The following is a 21,167-nucleotide window of genomic DNA, read 5'->3' as shown; positions in this document are numbered from 1 at the left end:
AGGACTGATCTTCTTAGCTCACTCTCTGCTAATCAGGAACAAATCTTTGTGCCTTAATCTACGGCCCCCCGCACCCCTCCGCCCATCTCATTAGATTAACAAAATGACATGCACATCTGAACACACATACACACACACACACAAACCCACATACACGGAGCTTATGACCTCAATCTCATTCGCCTAATTAGAGTCTGGTGTGAGTTTGTTAAACATAAGGGAAGTTATTGTAACTGTTTTTCACAATAAAGCTGTTATTTTCATAATTAAGGGTGTTTCTGCAAGAGTTTTTGGGGAGTTGTATGTGTGAACTGTGAACTTGCATGTGGGATACGTGTGTGTGTGTGTGTGTGTGTGTGTGTGTGTGTGTGTGTGTGTGTGTGTGTGTGTGTGTACAGCAAACATATGCAACCACATTAAAGCCTTAAAGCTGGCGAATTGAAGAGGATTTGATGCAGAGAGCTATTCATGGGAATTAAGCAAATTAGGTCTCCAATTAGCTGCTGACATTGAATAGGAAGATTTGGTGAACAAAAAATTAATTAGATGGATTTGTCATTGTTCTAATGAGCATCGCCGGGTAATAACTGCACCCACTCCGTCTCTCTCTCTCTCTCCTCCTCCTTTAAGCTTTATCCCTCTGACATATCGTTTGTTTAGGATCTCATTTAATGTCAAACATTACCTTATTCAAATATTCAATAATTTGCAAATAAGAAGCCCGCACGAGCCGAGACAAACAAAGTTCAGAAAAGTCAATGTATGACCTAATCCTCTCAGGCTGCAGCACTGTGGATGTAAATGCCAACCTTTGCAAGTCAGAGAGGAATTTCACTATTGATGTGAGAGCCGGACAGGTAGCATTGACTTGATTCTTAGTATGGCTATATTTTGGACTCATCTCATAACCAAACTGTTCCTGCTTTAGAAACGCTCTTGATTATTGTTTCAGGATGTTCTTTTATGCTTCTGTTATCTAAAAAATATATAGCCTAATGAGAATGTAAGCCACTATGTGTTCAACATAATTTATAGTAGGCTATATTATTTCAGTTGCTCCATGTTTCCGCCCTGCTTCTTCTTCCAAACAAAGATAGAGTCCTTAAAAGAAGTCCTCCCTCCTCTCTCCGATAAATCAGCGTCCCCTCCCCTCCCTCTCTCCCTTTCCTCTGCTGCCTTCATCCCCGGCCTCCCGCTGTCCCCCTCTTTCTGCAGCAGCAATAACGGATTACACTGTGTGATAATCTTCCCATTTCTTTAAACTATTTGGGATTGCTCAGATTATCTGGCCTCATATCCATGGGAGGCGGCTTTGGAAAGCCCGATTTTAGTCCGATTTTAGGCAGAAGATTTTGCATCCCGACAGCTTTGTCTAATTAGCATCCACCAGCGAGTGGTGGATTTTAGCTTTGGGCTCACTTTTAGTGCAATCTGCAGGCACAGGCGAGGGCGCACACACACACACACAAACATAAAACATAACTGAGGCAGCTGATAAAAAACACGAGAAGGTGTTCAAGTCAACATATTTTAATGAGTTTATAACAAAGATTGTGTTTTGGATTTGTGCTAAAACCACTCAAACTACAAATGACGGGAAAGAGGTATCTTCATAAGATTCATACATGTGTTCATTGAACAGCCTAAACATTGTCCACTTCAAATGTAACACCATCTAATGACACATTCATAAACAAATACGATCAAAAATATGACATATTCTCTCTCAGGGTACAGATGCACGCATGCCCGGGTGGAGCCCCACCTGCGGCTGCACACTGGACCATGGCCAGTAGAGTCTTGGTGCCAAGCAGGACAGAGGGAGCGACTGGGCCTGAGGGCAGCACCAACAGGTCGTTCTGTGGGTCCGGGCGAAGGCAGGGTGGTAGGGGGAGGGAAGGGAGGGAAGGGAGGGAAGGGGGAGCTGTCCTGCCACCCTGCGTACCCTCCGCCGTGCCCTCCGGCAGTGGTAGTCCCCGTTAGAAAAGTCCTGGTAGTTGGATGGGTGGATCGCCCAGAAGTGGCCTTTCCCGTTGTCGCTGCGGCCTGCTTTGATGAAGCAATCATTCAGGGACAAGTTGTGGCGCACGCTGTTCCTCCAGTTTTTATCCTGTTGGAGCGATTAGAGAAAATAAATTTGGTTAAAAACTCTGTGAGGTTAAACAATGGGAGTCCCTAATTGCAAACTAACATAGGTGACAGTTAAGTATCACTGATCCTTCTCAGGATGTCACCTTGTCTTGTTGTTGGCAGGATGTGCGGGAGCGTGTCAAGACCGTATATGATCGCAGTAAGACACAACACCCCGAGTTACCTTTTTAGCACGTCAAACCACTGATCAACTTTAATCCATTAGGCTATGTCCAATCTGTTGTTGCACCTGGTAAAGGCAGAGGCAGTTTGCAACCTAGCAACAGGATTACTGTATTTGTGAATTTGCCAACAAGAAGATCATCTAGTGTCCCCGAGAGCACCTAATTGCCTAACCACTCAGACAGATTACGTGTTCCAAGTAGGTCGCTTACTTGTGAAAATTGCGACAAATGAACGAAACATAACGACGACTTTGGCCAAAAACGCTACCTCGTAATCCGTCTTGTGATTGCCCCACCAGTAACAGTGACTACTTAACAAAGTTTAAAAGCACAATTAATTTGGAGTTATGACCAATGGCAAGAGATCCGGTGTATCGTAATTTGTATCCGACACATCCGATGCATCCGATTTGACTCTCTGAGTTCCACTAGTGGAACAACTTACTCGCAGTGCATTTACTCTGTCTGTACGTAATAGCTATGTAGAATTACACAAGAAATTTTACGTGAGCATACCTTACTCTTGAAGTATGGGAAGTGGTCCATGATCCATTGGTAGATGTCACAGAGCAGCAGTTTCTTCTGCTCTGACGCCAGGATAGCCTTGGAGATGAGCGCGATGTACGACTGGTTGGGTTTGTCCGCAGACTTCTCTGGGCTGGTAGATGTGGTGGTGGTCACTTCCTCCTCCCCCTCCTTTAGTTTCTCTTCAGCCCCCTCCTCTTCTTTGACTTTTCTTTCTTCGGGCTCTGCTTCCGACCTCTGTAGCCGCGTCTCCGGTATCTCGGAGTGACTCCCCAGCTCTTTGGGTTTAGGATTCTGATGATTCAGCATGATGGTTGCTGTCTGCTCGGCTGCATGACTTCCTGTCGCTTCTTCTCTGGAACCTTTGACTCCTTTATTGAACAAAAGGTAGTCGATGGTGAAGCTCAATCCCAGTCTCTCTCTGCCGCCGGTGCGGCTGCTCTTGTCCTCCATTGTCATCTCTGAATTGAGATAACTCTGACTCATTAGCGAGGTTTTGTTGGTTCCAAACTGGCAGCTGAAATAGTATCAGGTGATGAATAAAGGATTTCTCTCTAAAATGTCCTCTGTGAACTTTTAGTCAAATAGCCAGCATGGCTACTTGGAAGTGCAGGACCCTTCACAAACTGAACGCCTCAATGCGCCTCGCTTCCTACTCCGAAGTCTTACTGTTGACAAGATCACAGATGAAGATGAGCCTCTCAACTGTTGTTAACCTTGACACGCTCACGAGCGACACAATCTCAACCCGTGGAAATGACGTCAGTTTATCAGACTAAAGATGGCCTCTTTGTTTAGCAACAAGTTTTTGATTAATTCAATCTAAAGTTTTCGCCTTTCTGATAAACTTCACGATCAGAACTACTTTCTCAATATCGAACAGCGTTTTCCTCCTGAAGCAAAGAGTTGTGCTCCAGGGTTGTGAAGATGACTCTATTTAAATGACTGTGAATTTATCCCTCACAGAAAGGGGTAAAGAAGGCACGGGGGAGGTCCAGGTAGGGGGTCTCAATTGAGGCGGATTATTATTTATTAACCTAAGCAAATCTTTGTAATTACGGGAGATTAAACACTCAAGATTTAGCAAGACTTGGTGAGTAAAGGACGGACGCTGTTGAATCAAAGGCCTTTTAGAAGTGTTATCCTGTTAATGTGGTTTGTCCATGGGGATGCAATCCAAAGAATTACTTCAATTACCAGAGAGCAGTAATTAACGGGACAAACTCCTTGTTTTTGGAGACAAAACACATTCAGTCTACTGTCCTTATATGGAAAGAGCCTGACTGTACTGACATGAATAGACAAGATAACAGAACAGAAGAGCGTATGACTGAATATTTCTCTTTTAAATATAAACATAAAACTAATATATATAAAAGTTTAACAAACTATTATTATCTCCACCCCGAAGAGCAAAACTTCAGTGCCTTTACACGACTTTACCTTGTTGAAGTTTGTTGTCAATCTTTCACTGGATAATTATTGTTTATTTCAAATCAGGTAAAAATAATCAAATAATGTAGTATTTTTTATAAACTTTATGACGTAAATTTCCATGACTTTGAGGGTTGCATGATGCTCTCTAAAGACATGTTACTGCTGAATAAATCTTTTACTTAAATTGACCCCTTATACCTTTATATAAAATTACTACTTTGATTTTGAGTATGTTTTATTATCAACAATCATAATTTTTTTAATCCTTTTTAGCTTTAATACGATTGACCTGTCCATGTTATTCGTGCTATAGTCAATTATCTTCACAACAGTATATTATAAGACAAGGGTCTTTAAGTGCTTTTGACCAATCATGAAGTTTAAAGTAGCATCTAATCCAAATTAAAACTTAACCACTTGGATGCCCATGTGGAAAAAAAATCCCATTAAGTTTCCCCTTAAGTAAAAGTAATACAAAACTTTACAAACAGTATTTTTTCAAACTGTATTGCTGATGATCTGTTTTGGTTTCTTCAAACACTTCAGTAAGACTGTGTCAAACTTAAAATATTTAAATTCTATAATATGGGAAATTATCAATGTCCACTATTTAGGGCCCGAGCACCGAAGGCGGTGTGAGGACCTCTTGAAATTGAAGGAATTATTCAACATTGGTCCTCAAAGTCTGGGATCTGAAACAAGTAAAGGTTTATAAAGATAGACTTCATAACTCTCAAGTTGTAGAGATCGAAACCCCCACAGTATAACTTATAAATCAGGGCCCACCACCGCCTCCAAAATGGCAAATTGCAACCCAAATTTCTGAAAGATTTTCAACCACTTAAATTTATTTAATGAAAAATGATGCCGTTTGGACCTGAGACAGGACAAACCATCACAGGATGTCAACACCACAAAACACAACAGTGTGATAGTTGAGCAAAATAACCAGCAATGCATAAGAGGAAAATATTCTCTCCACAATGTATTTAATTAGTGGCCTTTTTTCATCAGAATAAACTCAAAGTGCAACATAAATGCAGCTACTGTAGGGCTCATCAAGTTTCATGAATGTAAATGTAACTGTAGCTGGGATTACCCAATGGCTGTATATATAGAGTCTATGGGATTACCCAAGCAGTGGATACATGGAGTGTGAATAAACTACACTACAACTGCACGCACGTCATAGGAAACCCATGTCCTTCAAAATAAAAGCGCAGCTGTTTTTTTTTTCCAAGCACACATCCGCGACCCACTGAAAACAGCACCGCGACCTACTTTTGGGTCCCGACCCACCAGTTGAGAACCACGGTCCTACACAATTAACCCCAGCTGTCAGTATTACTACAATGTTTAAATAGATCTGCTTTGTTCTGTCAGACTGACTGAAAGATTGCATTAAATAAGTGTCAGGAATGAAATGAATGAAATCATGGGCTGTAATCCCCTCTTCTGTTTAAATAATACCACATGTAATACATACACAGCAGAGTGTGCTGTGCTGCCTTCATATAATCAAGCTTCTGTATTGTAATTTTCATTATTAATCTATTTGTAGAACATAGGAACATAAATGATCATTTCTGCCTGTGTTGTAGCGAACATAAGCTGTAATTTTGGTCTGCATTTGTGTGTTGAATGTAGAGATATATGTAAATAACTATATTTTATATTTCCTATATTATTCATAGATTATTATCATTGTTAACCTTTTCCATCAAGCAGCATAGTGGCAAAGCCAGCTGTCCTTGTGAATACAAAACACCTCTATTGACATTTAACATCCAAAGTAAAGCAAAAACACAAAACACACATGTTATTACGTGATACTGCAATTCCTTCAATTGATTTTTGTGCTTCCAAGAGGCTATTCTTTGCAACATATGAGGAGCATTTGGAAAAGCAGGGCTGGATCACCACAAGGAGAATAAATTTGTCCTTAGCATACTTATTTCCGTTTTGCTAAATTTGTTAAAAACATTGTATTTGTGTTTTAGAAGACAGGGCAGGGTATGACTGGTGTTCACATTGACCTGTTAGTGTATTTCTCTAATTACTCATTTTAATTGAATTATGAACATACCTCAAACAAAGCATCAACTCCACATCTTACGGCTGGGCGCAAAACCTGAAATGGATTATTTAGCTCGGACGGGAACTGAGCAGACCATGCGACCCGGTCCATTTGTCAGCCCATGCTTTACGTCCACGTTGAATATTAACAGTTTTTGAGACACACAATTTCAATACCTCGATACTATAAAACCGAAACATCACGGGTATTAAAATATTTTGAGACGTGGTTTTATCAATGGATACTGAGGCCTATTTTGGAAATGAGACCTGTCTCTCAGTGTTTATAAAAAGTTGCACTGTAACTTTAAAACACCTTGGTCCCGCCTATTTTCTATATTACGCTTCGGGCTCTGGTCAAAACCGCGCTGTGGTTGGCTGAGACGACCCGTCTATCAAAGCAGCCTCTGCAGTTCATTGGTGAAAGACTAGCCGTCGTCTCTGACTCTCGCGGTACTGCTGCACGAAGATGGCGGCCGAACTGGTGGAAGCGATGGCAAGTAGAGCTTGGCTAGCTTTGGTTTGATGTAAGACGGGCGCGGGAGTGTGGGTTTAAACCCGGCCCGGCCGTGGGAAAATTGGGGGCTTTGTATGAAAATGATTAGGGGTTTGTACTCTTACAAATGTGCCGTTTTACATTCACGACGAAACAAACTAGCCTGTGCTGCTAACCTAGCTAGCCTGCTAGGTTATGTTCACCAGGCAAGTGCGTTGGTTTAGCTAGCATCACGCTGGCTCTGAAGGGAGACACCGAAAATGAATGATGTGACCACAAAACACCCGGGGGTTTGATTCTTGCATGCTTGCCGGCGCGTTACTATTTGGTGTTATTGGCTAACAGTAATGATTAGCTGTTGTTGGCGGGTTAGTTTACGGAGCTGTGCACCTGTCAAGATGTCCAGTAGCGATGATTGAATACCGACAGCCCGGTCTGTTGAGGAGCTAGCCCGCCGATTAGCGCTGGGTACAATGTTACGGTTCATATCAGAATTAACTAAATTAAAGGTTACTAACTCAATCACTGCGTATTTGCACATCAAATCCACCAGAAGCCTTGTGTTGTAGTTATTGTGCAAATGTAGCATAACGTTAAAGCAGATGTGCCACTGATGTCAACGTAAGCACGTGAGACAAACGATAAAGCAGATAATACAGGCCAGTTTGTGCCATTATAAACACCTGCCCGTGTTTTGTTGTTATGTTGCTGCTCTCTGTTAAACATCCAGACGCAGGTTTGAACGTTGTATTTGGACTGAAGTGGCCTGCCATGCGATACTCCACTCTCAGTATTGTGTAAATATTGTATGTAAGTTGAGTTACGCTTATTGAGAGGAGTATTTTAGGATTTTGTGACATAAACATTAGATTTCATACAAATACTCTGACTGCACTTTCCACTCAGTGGATCTCAGTGGTTAGTTTTACGAGTTCATAAGTAGTTTTATTTTTATTTTGAGAAATTGACTAGTTTTATTTTAGTTTTTATTTAGTTTAAGTGGTAGTTTTTCAGGTATTGTGAGTAAAACCATTAACATTGCTTGACCCACAGCAGGGCTTGGTATATAGGCATCCGGGGCTAAATAAAAAATGAAACTTTAAATAGTCTGCATTAGTAGCCAAAATTAAGTTGTGGAAAAACCATTTACATCAGACAATAACAGTTTTAAATGATGATGGAACTAGTTTGTTACCGTGTCATCTTCATTCTCGGTTCTTTTTATTAGGCCAGTGTCTCCCATCAAACAGAATAGGACAAGGTGGTTTTGCAATGAAAACGAAGCTGATGTTACCTGCAATTCTAATTAGTTTTAGTTTATGTTGCATTGTTCAATGTAGTTTTTATTTAGTTTAAATTTCCCCTAGTTTAAGTCTGAGCTTTCCTAAACTCTAATAACCCTGATCCTTAGACTAAACATTTGTTTGTTATGGTTTGTCATCGCTCAAAGTGCGGCAGTGACTACTTGACAAACGAGTTCACCTTGAAACCATCGATAGACACAATGAATGATATTTAACAGCGAATCCTCAAGAATTGATAAACATGCTGCCTGTCAGTAATGTGATACACTGTAAGGTTTATTCAACCGAACATGGACTTTAAACAAATTTTGGATATACATGCCAACATCACACAAGGATATCAAGTGTCTCTTTTTTCAATGTTGTGTATTGTGCTTTTGTTAATGCGAATCCTCTCAAACATATTGCTTTAGATTCTTAAATTAAAGAACACACTCCAAGGAGCTTTGTTTCTATGTTTGTGCCATAACTGACCCTACAGTTAGGCTAACTACATTAACAGGGCTGTTGCAGAGTGTTCTGTAGTTTGTCTAATAGTACTAGTACCAATTTGCGTAAGTAGGGATGATGGAAATGACTAGGCCATCATGCAAGTGAGGTAACAATGAGGATCCTGTGACGTCTTACTATATCCGGATAATTACAAGGCAGGTTCAAGTCTCTATAGGATTAAAGTGATGTGTGAGGGCAGAAGCTAATTTTAGCAGGTATAAGAACTGTTTTAGGAACAACTGTGTCCCATTAAATACTGCATTTAACTTGATTGTAAATATTTGTGTGCATCATGTCACAGGGATATTTAACGGGTGTGTTGAGGTAAGACTTCCCTCAGAATTTAACAAGGTATTGTTTTGGAATAGGGACTTGATACACACAGGTCGACATACTGCCATTTTTTTCACTGCACGTGATATGGTAGATCATCAGAGAGGTGAATACCTTTTAATACCAGCATGGAGTGGGATGAGTCTACACTTAAATCACATGGCATTGTCATTAAAACCTTCCATATTTACGTACTTTATTGTCCCTGTGTAGTGTTTCTCATCTTTTTGTTTTTGTCCTCTCTCTAGAACATGGTCAAAAGTTTCCGGGTCTCAGACCTGCAGACGCTGCTGGCCTCCATGGGTCGCAGCAAAAGTGGGCTGAAACAGGACCTGGTGGGGCGAGCGCTGAGGCTAGTGCAGACCGAATACAGCCCAGAGCTTCTGAAGAACGTCAGACAGCTCTACGAGTCGCGCTTCCCCAAAACATCTGGCTGGCTTGCGGCGCGGCGTCCAGAGGGCGTCCCGGTCGCCTACTCATCCCTCAGCTCCTCCCCCACTGCCACCTCTCAGGGCGCAGACTACCTCAACGGCATATCCAAACCGATCCCTGCCCCTGCAGCAGAGGTCAAGTTGGTGCCACTGCCCTTCTACCAAACTTTGGAGACACTGTTGCCACCAACAGAGCTAAGTGAGTGTACATATTTGATGTTTTTCTATATATCTTTATTTTGATAGAAATGCTTCGCTTGACTAAATCATTTAACCACATCATTGCTGTTTTAACAATGGATTTTCTCTAATCATTTAGTTGCCCAGAACAACGAGAAACTGCAGGACAGTCAGTGCATATTTGAGTTAACACCAAATCAAGCAGACCAGATCAGAAACGCAAGGTAAGAACATCTTACACTTCTCCTTAGATCTGTACTGCCTATGTTAGCTTAATTAACATAGTCTGTAATTCTCATTTTTAATGCTCATTTGCGTCATTTTACTTTCTCAGTGAGCTTCGTCCGGGAATCCGATCAATCCAAGTGGTTCTTAGGTAAGCTTTCTTCACTCTCATTAAACATTAATTTATAATTCACACTCCTTTAACCTGGATTGTGTTGCTGCTCTTGTGAGCTCTTAACCTGATTTTCTCCCACTAAAGCTGAATAGTCAGACATCATCACAATGCTAACCTTTCTCTCTCTCGTATCACTCTCTGTTGCAGAATCTGTTACACAGACTCCATCGGTGTTCAGGAGGACCAGTATCCTCCCAACATTGCTGTCAAAGTCAACCAGTCCTACTGTCATGTGCCGGTTAGTCTATCCATTCCTCAGACGAGCCACACCTTCAGAAAACCAGCCTGACTTCAGCTGGGTTGCTCTTCTGTTCTCATTAAGGAATTCCCCCAGTCATTACTCTGAGCTGTTTGTTTTCCAATGAAGTCAATTAGTCTCAGGTTTGGGTGTCAGTGGCAGACTAACTGCATGTTCACAGCCAAACAAGTGTCATAATATATGGTAGTGATGGCTTAGTCGACCTCTATACAGGTGAACGTTGGGTAAGGCAGCGTTGTTTAGCCACCCCGGAGGCATCAACTCACTGGCAGGACTTCAGTAGGAGCGTGTCCAGCTGGCAGTATCTGCGTGGCTTAGAGGTTAGCATTGTGTCACACGTTCAGGTGACGAGCTTTAACATCCAAGACAAGGGTTTGTTGTGTGGTGCACGAGGTGAGCTGCCACAATGTCAACGCTAATCTCTATTAACAGATTCTACATAGAAATGTAGAATCTGTAGGCAGGGATGTGGATTTTAGGGATGGCAGGTGTTCTGGTTGACCAATCACGTATCAGCAGGCTGCGGCGTATGCAGGAAAAAACTTAATGCGCCGTAATGACATCCCGGCTCCCATCAGCGTCATCTGACAATGATTTAGCTTCTTATTAATCTCTATAAACATACATCTGCATGCTAACAGCTAACAATCCATTCTAGATCTATAATTCAACTTGAGATAAATTCCCTTGACGCTGAGTCATGAAAGCTGTTCACTGTTCAGATTTCCCGAGTTCCTTGAATGCATCAGCTCGATCCGACCTCCGTTCGACAAACTAGCATTTTAAAAGTAGTTTTCTTCTCCTCTTGAGGACAGACCTGACAAAGCTTCATTAACTTTTTACTAATCTGTATCATGATGTTGAAATGTCGGCAAACTTAAGACCCGTTAATTAAAGTAAATCACAAGAAAAACGGGTCCTTTTCCTGTAAACAATGCAGCTCGCGGAAAAGAAAGGCTTGACTGGAAGTCGTTTATTGCTAACAGCTGGCTATACAACCGGCATGTTCACCGTTGTCCCCAGACTATAGACTATAGACGATGGGATCTGAGATTGTGTCAATGCCAAATACAACAGTAAAAAAAAAAACAGTGTTGAGTTAACAAAAAATGGGAATCTGGTAGATTTAGTATCAAAAAGTTATTTGACAAATTAACTCAAGTAATGGATGTTCAAGCGCCAACGTATCACCTGAGATTGTATAATGCGTGGTTTCTTAAAAAAACATTTCTTAAAAGTTGTATCCTTAGGCAATATTACTTTGTAACAGAAGAACGATGAAGAACATCTAGCAAGATTAGTGTTTGTGAATAATGTAAATACAGTGAAATACAGAGAGTGCCTTAACATCAATTTTGTTAAATAGTGGATGAAATGTTTACTTTTACGTTATGATTATTTCCCCCCATCTCTTCATGCCTTTTTGTCTTCTTTCTTTTCTGTTTCAGTTTTTCAAATTCCCCTTAAAGTGTTTATATTCCCATTCAGTGAAAAGGGAAAATGTATAATGCAGGAAATCTATTTGTACACATATTTCAAGACTTAGCTTGTCACAATTTTCATAGTTAACTTGGCTACCTGCGTCCCCATACTTAAACATGGGTTGCTGCTATCTTAATGATTTATCTACTTTTTCCATTAATAGACAAGAAAACTTGTAATTGCCTTTTCTGATTTGGCCTGAAACATAGTCCCAATTTAAAGCCCATGAAATAAAAAAAATAAGTAGCCTTGTAAAGCTGTTTCCAAGCTATTAAGTGGAGAATTGACACCTCAATATATAATGTATATTGATAATGTGTTCGATGGTTTACCTCACTCTTTTTTTTGTGTGTGTCTTTGTGTTAACAGGGCTATTACCCCTCTAATAAGCCTGGAGTTGAACCCCGTCGTCCTTGTCGTCCTGTAAACATCACTTCCTGGTTGCATCTCTCCAATGTCACCAACAGAGTCACTGTCACCTGGGGAAACTTTGGCAAGGTCAGAGTCTGAAGCCAAATCTTATTTGGGTGTTGCACAGCGTCGTGGTAGCGGCAGAGAATCATCTTTCTCTTCCTGGCAGGTTTCACTTTTCATTTATGCAAGCTGGGACATGGAGTTCCTCGAGTCATGGGTCCCATGTAGTTTTGCGTGGTATAACTGTGATGGAAGGCTCTCGATAGCCAAGAGGTGAACTAGTTTAACTAACCTCTTAACTGTTGTCTCCACAATTGTGATCCGGATAAGCAGCTGGAAGCCTGATTAAAACACCTTTAATCCTGTTAGCAACCTCATCTTTAGATCTCTTGTGTGAACCAAATAGAGATCAGCAACATGTAAGTTTGAAGTAAACACAATGAGAAACAGTTTTACTGTATGCAGGTTTTCTTGTGTAGTGAAAGTGTTTCTCTGTGTTTTGACGGTATGCTTAAGTAAAAGCTGCACGAGAGCTGAATATGTCTTTGTGAAGAAAATATAGCCTGCATCACAACTTTAGTTATTTTGTAAATTGCTGTATGATGTTCAGTGTTTCCGCTGTGTCCTGAAGTTGCAATTAAAGGGGGCGGGGCAAGCAGTTTTGCAGAGAGCAGAGGTGCAGGTGTGTTGGGGGGACTGAAGCAAAGCAAAGTGATCAGATTAAAGTAGATTGTGAATTAAAACTTAATACAGTGAAGGAAAGAGTACAATTAGAGTGTAGAAGTCTACATGTGATGTGCTTCTCACAGAAATCATTGATATATGCAAGTTATTGCGATCAATTAATTAGTCATGCATGCGAGTATGCTCAATGAAGAGAGTTAGCTGTTTTAGGTTTTCCTAAGACATGTGACTTTGTATTTTGTACATATAATGTAAGGGAATATCTAGCATTAAAGACCAGCTCCAGTCATGTTTTAAGACATATAAAATAATAAATTGTCTGATATGTTTTTCTGCAAAATACGTTTAATTACCTTAATTACCTAAAAATCCTCCAAGGCATCTCCTCCTTCTCCATCATTAAAAATGCCCCAATCTGCGTAGTCCCCTCCCACTGTGCAAATTTCCCGTCCGCTCCATCGCAAAAACAAATCACGTCTCTGCCATCGTTTAGTGGCAACTTGTTGAAACTTAGCTAGCTTGAAATGTAGTGATTAGTAGTAGTAACGTTAATGTTAGCAGTACAATGACGGCTCACGCATCGCTGAAGTGGTTGCCATAGGTTACACATAATGATATGCATCGCGTCACCCCGTCCTTTAACGGGATTGGCTCCTTAGGTCTGTGACGTCTGAAACCTGCCAATCTGAATCGTGTCGTTCAGCCTGTCCTTGGTACACGGCAGTTTAAAAGCAGACAGGCCCAGCCATGGAGATGACTGCTTATGTCGTCCCTGATATATCTTGTAGCACATGAAAAACACCTCATGGAGATGTTTACAAGGTTAAACACTTGAGTTTCACTGGATGGGGTCTTTAACACTAGAACCGCCAGGGGTCACAGTGTTTCTAAAACTGCCAACGGGTAAAATTTACCCACACCATCAGACTCGCCTTCACTCAAGGCGTTCAGTACATCTAATACCTGATTTACATTCGTGCATCTCTTCCTCTTATCTATGTTAAATTGGAGTTTATGACGTGATGACACACAGTAGTAGAAAGAAAGGCGTTGCCATAGAAACATACAATGTATCAATCTAGACGTGTGAAATGAATAGCGCGAAAATTACGTTCTATATATGGGTAAATCTGACTCGCTGGCGGTTATAGGTATAAATGGCCATTTTAAAAATCTGGCTTTATGTTGCCATTTTTTAACAATAGGGGAACACACTTATAGGAAAAGTCAAAGACTGAGGGGCTTGAATATTTCCTGGAAAAAAAGTTACATATTTAAATACATACTTTCTTTTGTATACTCACGAGGGTTCCAGAGGGTACAGTTACCTTTTCAACTCTCTTAATTTTTAATTCTTCTTACATAAGTGGAGCATTAATATTCCAAAAAATAGTTTCTTCTGGCTTTGAGTAGAGTTGTTCCTGCATTGGCCTCTGATACTGCCTAAAATACAGTATCGGCAAGCATGGCAGTCGTTACTTCAATCTAAAATGGACAGTTTTCAGGTATATTTTCATGTTACAATAAGAAACAACCACTGTATGGTGTTAGAGGAGAGAGTGATGATAACAACATGTCAGCAGTCAGTGTTTTCCATCAATACTATGTATTTTTTAAATTCTTCTGTTGTTGGAGGAGTACTTGTTATCAGACGATTCTCAAGTTTAGGTATCATGTTTTGGGAAGGACATCTCTAGTGTTGAGGTTCATTTTGTGTGTATGCTCTATGTTGGTATATTGGTTTTATGTAAACAAGTGCTTACATCATATGAATCTGTGTTTTTCAGAGGTACTCTGTGGCTGTGTATTTAGTGCGGGTTTTCACTGCAGCAGACCTCTTCAGCCAACTCAAACTGTGCTCCGTGGAGAGTGCAGAGCGCTGTCGTGAACGCAGTAAGTATGCATATTGACTTTTCTTTGCAAATGTCATGTGCCAATCAAAAACTGTCACTTTAATTTTGCCATTAGATGTCATTGACTTTTGTGAATGCTGTATGACTGAAATGTGTTTAATTTTGCATATTATAATCTATTGTCTGATAAACTATTGTGACACTTAAAGATACTTTGTCTTATAGTTCAAGACAAACTACGCTTTGACCCCGAGAGTGAAATTGCGACCACAGGCCTCCGAGTATCTCTCATCTGTCCAGTGAGTAAATCTTCATGTTAACAACAAATGTCATTCAGTTTCACTTCTGCAGTGTCGAAGCCAAGTTACATAAACGTCTTATCCTACTATGAAGCGTGATGACTTTAACATCTTCCTCTCCCTCTGTCTCTCCCCAGCTGGTGAAGATGCGGCTCGGTGTGCCATGTCGAGTTCTAACTTGTGCCCACCTTCAGTGTTTCGACGCAGTCTTCTTCCTACAGATGAATGAGAAGAAGCCCACGTGGACTTGCCCCGTCTGTGACAAGCCCGCTCCCTTTGAGCTGCTCACTATTGATGGGTAAGGAGACAGAAGCATGTGCTGACTCGTCCTACTGCTGCAGCTCCATCTTCCTTTTAATAAATTCAGTACATTTACACTTTTATTGTGTAAATGTAGTTTTGTCTGTGTTGTAGCATGCTTGGGGGAAATTAGGCAAAATGCACGGACCATTTTATGACCAAGACTTTTGGTACAAGTTAAACACTGCACCAACCTATTATGTTTGCATTTTAAAGGCTTTGAATGAGTGGATACATGGAGTGTGAATACACTACAGTACTACTGAACACACGTCATAGGAAACGCATGTCCTTCAAAATAAAAGCGCAGCATAGACTTTTTGCCACAACTTTTTTTGCAAGCACACGTCCCACCAGTTCAGAACCACAGGTTCAGACAACCCTCTTATAGTGGAACAGAAAGCACAACACTCATCCACAGTACTCATTTCCCCAAGTGACTCTCCCACAGTGACGCCTACAGTTGTTTGTTGACACTATAAACTTTATAGGTATCTATATTTAGTTTGCAATAATCAGGACGGCGTTTAAAAATATGAAGTCTGTTCTTTGAGATACTTCTTCACCAACAGAATTGTGAAATCTTTATGCCTTATGAGGAATTGGCAGCTTAGCCTACAGTCAATAGAAAAAATAATGAGAAATTATCTTCATCCTGAAGAATTCGGGCTTGTATCATCCTGTAGATTCAAAGCTTCTTCCATTACTTTCACTAAGACTGAAAGCATTGTGTTATCATTTGGCTTTGAGGTACATCTGCATTCCTTGAATTAAACGTGTGAGAAAGTCCCTCTTTAGCTCATCGCTGAAGGTTTCACTTTCATCAGCCTGATTTCTAAATGATATCAACTTTATAGAGTTGTGTTTTGAGGCAGCAGAGTTTACAGAATTCATGGAATTTTCTGTTTTTAATAGCCAAAGGTTTGAGGTTATTTTGGTCAACATCGTGGCAAAGGGATTTAAGGATGCAGGACGTCAGAGATGATCAGCAAACTGCAGGAAGAAACTGACAAAAGTACAATATAGAAATTCAATCCAGTCTCCTGCACACCTCCTGCAAATAAGTTTAGATTTAGCACTCTGTTCCTTTCTGGTGTGAAGTGTGTTTTGTGAAGCGACTCTTACAAGCAGCGTGTATTTCAGGCTGCTGTCTGAGATTCTGAAGGAGACCAGCGAGGACATTGAGGAGATTGAGTACTTAACCGACGGCTCGTGGCGACCCATCAGAGATGAAAAGGAGAGGGACAGGGAAAGAGAGCGCAGCAACACGCCAGAGTATCCTGTTGTGGATATTTGTAAGTGTCACACCCTGCCAACTTTAACACCAGTGTCAGTGTTTGGGTTTCTGTCTTTTCCTTGCATGTGAGTCTTTTTTAATCCATTTTAAAATGGCCTCCTTGTCTGCAGGCATTCCTGAGGCAAACGGTCACTCACCGGCACACAGCAGCACCAGCCTGACGGGCAAATCCGGAAGCGGATCAGTGGGGATGGGAGGAGTCGCAGGAGGGCCTGCTGTGGCACCGGGAGGAGGTGCAGTGGTAGATCTGACTCTTGATTCCTCCTCTGAGGAGGAAGGGGGCGGGGCAGGGGGAGACAGTGAGGACACTGAGGACAGCGCTGACAGCCCTGCCCCGAAGAGGGGCCGATACAACTACGACAAGGACCTGGTCACTGCCTACTGACCCCGCAGCTCTGTCCCCTCATAGACTGACACACACACAGAGACAGAGAGGCAGGGGGCTGAAAGCTTGAGGACAGGAACACGGTAATCCACTAGATGCAACAACCCTCCCTTACGCCCAAACGTCAGAGCCTTTTAGCCGCTCTGGTTTATTTCCAGACAAACAAACACACACTCAGACATGCACTGAATCTTCAATCTAGTGTGATTAGGATTCCTCTTTGTACTGTACACCACTGGAAGCATCTCTAACTCTTTTGGCCAATCGTCACCTTGCAGTGAATATCTGTATCGTCCTGCCTCAACTTAAAGAGACTGAATGGATCGAGCACCCCCCCAAAACACCACCCCCTCTTCCTCTTCTCTTTCCAGATTTCTCCCTCTCTACCAACGCATCTCTCTTTGTATTTGAATCGGAACTACAGGCTCTTTTAGCCACGGGCGTTCAATGTGTGCATCGCTGTTTTTTTGTCACATTTGTGATGAACAGGCAAGTTGAAAATGGAGGCACCTCAGTAGTTTTTGGTAAAAGGTCCAAAACAACAAACGGAAATGAGCAGGAATAATTTGGGGGACGACAAGGCAGAGATTTCTAGAGTGTGATGCAAATTTAAACTTCTCCCATTGTGTAATTGTTTCTTTGTTCAGAGAATGAATTCAAAGCTTGAAAGGGTTTTTTCAGGAATTTTTCCTTTTAATTATGAAAAGGCAGAACACAATACTGGCCTCAATGTGCGATGCTTTCCATTTTTATTTTGTCCTTAGATAAAGAGAACCTACCTCAGTCATAAAAAGTTAGCAGACTGACCAGAGACTTGCTTAGAAAGAGGCCGAGGACAGAAGAATTGATGAGTCTTTCTGAAGCCAATTTTTACACTGGAGATTTTGTTGTTCCTTCATTTTATTTTCATTGGTTTGTGTTATTATTTTTTTATTCCATCGTTCCATTCAGCTCTCTTCCCTCTGCAGCAACAAATCTTTTGTTGAATGGCGAGTTAGTTTGTGGATGACAAAGCTAACTGTAGGTGTCAGTGATGCTTAAGGTTGTTGGTGTAACTTTGCCCCTCTGTTAAAATGACTCTCCCTGTAAGTGGATTTATTAATCAGCATAACTCATCAAATAACTGTACGGCCGAGTGCCAAAGCAGATTTTAAGAACTCCCTGAAATGATGGGATTTTCGAGATTCTGGTGCCTTTTTTGTTGACGGGTGAAGATCGGAGTTGTTTTCAGGCTGGCTCAGCCGGCCAGCAGACCCCAGTCTGAGAGAAGCTGTTTTATTTGCTTTAAGATTTCCCAGTAAAGCTGAAAGATTCTGTGGTTAAGGACGGTTATTGGGTAGGATTCAGAAGTGCTGCCGCTTTTTTGGTGTCCTTTGAAAGTATTTATTTAATTTCTTCACATTCTCTTAACAGTTGTTTGTAATAAATCTGCATAATATGTGACTGTAGCTCTGTCCAGACAGGAGCTATCGGTTTCGTAAAGCAGGACCCCTTCTTCTGCTGTGGTTTGAGTTTTTGTAAGTGCGGGCTCGCGGCTCTGCTGTTGATCAACGCTCCTTTTCTTTTCCTGCGAGTGAATCCAACCTGGGTCACGGCAGCGCTCTGAGTACTCCGCTGCAGTGGGTTCAACATGTCTTGACACAACGAAACTTAATGAAGTGTCAATGAGTGCAACCCCACCAAGCTTAAAGTCATTGATTGGATTACAAATGGTCCTGTTTGGAACAAGTACAGCTGCTCCAACCAACAATCCCCCTCGGCCTCCTTTCAGTGTAGATAAGGTCACATCTATTTGCTGGAGTAGAATTGGGCGTCAATTGCTACATGCTGTCGGCTTAGAACTTATATTCATCTGCACCTGCACTAGTATTGTCAAGTATGTGATGGCTGCTCCTCAGATTAGAATACTTGCTGTGTTGCTAGAGCTGTTTGCACTTTCATCTGATTCTTCATCCCAAGTTTATGGCTCGTTTATTTTAAAGCCCCGACCACTGTGGTCAGTTCTCCTCGACCATCTCATGCACGGGACACGGAAAATGTGAACTAGAAAAGAAGCGGTCGACTCCGCTGCGAGACAGTTAGTTCTGCTTTCCCTCCTTTCATCGTCCCTTTTGTTGCGGTTTGATCAGCACAGATTCAGGTTTTCTCTTACTCATATGCACAGAGAGGCGACATTGATCCATCCTCAGATAGGGTTAAAGAAAGATCGAGTTAAATCTGGTCTTCCATTTTTCTCCTCCTTTTGACACTTTGACATGAGTTACAAAATCAATTTAGTGATGACAAATGTTTGATAATTCACACCAATTGATCGATAGCACTGTAATACATCAGAGCCTGTCCCTGAAATGGATCTTGTGTATAAGGTGCTTTGAAGCAAAATAATGTAAAGAACTCTGTCTTGAACTTGGCAATTTGTATTTGTAAGTAACTGCTATACGTATAAAATGACATGGTTCATTTGTTGATAGGTGTAGACGGTCATTATTTGAACGGATATCCAAACTTCTCTTTGCCTTGTGGTTAAAGATGAGAGGCGGTGCGGGTTGCTTCTGTGGATCTGAGCCAGATGAGTTTGCAGGTAGTTTGGGAGCTGCAGAGAGCTGAGCGTCTGGTCTTTTTGTAGTGGCATCTCTTCTTCTTATAACAATGCATAAGGTAGCATGGGCAGAGGCTTACAATCCATGATGTAAATGTTTCGTTTGTTGTGTTTTTTTATATGTTCATATTAAAAGACAATAAAATTTAAATAATATTTTATTAAGCCTTGAATCGCCTCCAGTTGTTCCTACAGGCAAACAGACAATAAGAAGCTGTTGGGGGCAGCAGCACCTGCAGCTGATGCCACAGAGGACTGGGAGGACGGGTTAAAGGTGGAGATTGTCATGTCCTGTACCAAATGCTCAGATCTGGGGAAAAATTTGATGCCTGTTGAGGATAAAACTGTAAAATTTAAAATGATCGTATTCTAACAGCTGTTATTGACGTGTGGAATTAATTAAAATCAGTTCTTAAAAACATGTCTGCCATGGTTTTATTTTGGAACGTGTCTGTATTCATTCAGCCAGACGGCCACTTTGAATGACAGGATCCACAGGGACAAATGCATCACGTCTTATTTCCAGCCTTGATGTCTGCGGGTGGTTCTAAAAACATTAGGATTGTCCTCAGGGGAAGCAAACAAGTCTGTCTTCTAGAGATTTACTCTTCTGTGAAATTAAGTCACTTAAAAGTCCTCTTGAGGTCATTGTTACATTTAAGTAGTTGAGGATTTGTGCCCTTATTAGACAGGAGACAGTGTATAACCGACAGGAAAGAAGGACAGAGAGATAAGTGACATGAAAGGAAGGTCGCTCACCTTACTTGACCCTCTAACGCTGTGACGACACGGTCAGCATCCTTGAACATGTAAGCACTTTTTTTTTTTTTTTATCTTTCAAGAAAGTGAAAAGTAAACCATGACTTTTTTTTTTTTTTAGGAAGCATTAAATACTAAGAAATGTGCGCTTCCACCCCAGTCATTCAGTAGGACTGCATGAACTTGCACACAATCAGTCATCAGTATTTATTTAAGATCTTGTGAAATATGTCAACCACTACCCAACATTATATTTTGAGGTTAGCCCAAAGATCTACAGTGACAGCCTGACCTGTTAGATTACATGTTAATGTTATTATGTTATAACATGTTATGTTTATTTGCAAAATGATAATTCAAAGTCTATGTAATGCAAACATGTGTGACTTGTAAAATTGGCCTTTTTCACAGCAAACATTTTGACTTGTTATCTATAACATTAACAATGTGTCAGGCCTGTTAAATTTTCCCAGTAAGACATCACGTTTACTGTCAGCCAGTATGCACAACACCAGGTCCCTGAAACTGAAGCAGCTAAATGGAAATGGAAACATAATGTACAATACGTAAATACTGTATATGCACCCTCTTGTTTCACCTGAGATAAACTGCTCTACAATGCAAACAAACAGATGTGTGTGAAGGTTCTCAGCCATCCAGGTCAGGTACCATCATCTGTAAGGACTGAGAACCTTTACATGGATACACTTCAACTGGTGCGAGAGTTTTGAAAGAACGGCCAAGAAGATAGCAGATTAGAGAAGAGGCTTATATTTCTAACTCCGTCCACCAGTCCGTTTAGAACCGAAGAAGCCTTTCAGATGAGAGGTGAAACGTCTTCAAGAAC

At 41.2% G+C, this 21,167-nt stretch overlaps 2 protein-coding genes across 2 annotated transcripts; one reads left to right on the top strand and one right to left on the bottom strand.

Annotated features, from left to right (window-relative positions):
- Window positions 1–1,726: 1,726 nt before the first annotated feature.
- foxq2 (forkhead box Q2) lies at window positions 1,727–3,299 on the bottom strand. Its single transcript, XM_069680627.1, has 2 exons — window positions 2,832–3,299; window positions 1,727–2,110 (listed from the first exon to the last, which is right to left on the bottom strand). Exons 1-2 carry the CDS (start codon window positions 3,297–3,299, stop codon window positions 1,727–1,729), a joined length of 852 nt encoding a protein of 283 aa, XP_069536728.1.
- Window positions 3,300–9,229: 5,930 nt separating this feature from the next.
- On the top strand, window positions 9,230–19,949 carry pias4a (protein inhibitor of activated STAT, 4a). The gene is made up of 10 exons (XM_069680573.1): window positions 9,230–9,608; window positions 9,729–9,813; window positions 9,924–9,965; window positions 10,137–10,227; window positions 12,100–12,228; window positions 14,616–14,721; window positions 14,907–14,980; window positions 15,118–15,278; window positions 16,424–16,575; window positions 16,688–19,949. The coding sequence occupies exons 1-10, from the start codon at window positions 9,230–9,232 to the stop codon at window positions 16,960–16,962; spliced, it is 1,494 nt and encodes a 497-aa protein (XP_069536674.1). The 3' UTR covers window positions 16,963–19,949.
- Window positions 19,950–21,167: the final 1,218 nt, after the last annotated feature.

This window comes from Semicossyphus pulcher, unplaced genomic scaffold (assembly GCF_022749685.1).
Source record: "Semicossyphus pulcher isolate SPU_LCO1_2020_fin unplaced genomic scaffold, fSemPul1.0.p SCAF_4, whole genome shotgun sequence".
In the NCBI taxonomy this organism is placed as follows: Eukaryota; Metazoa; Chordata; class Actinopteri; order Labriformes; family Labridae; genus Semicossyphus; species Semicossyphus pulcher.
The sequence above is the reverse complement of the archived record's forward strand: the minus strand, read 5'-3'. Positions and strand labels throughout refer to the sequence as shown.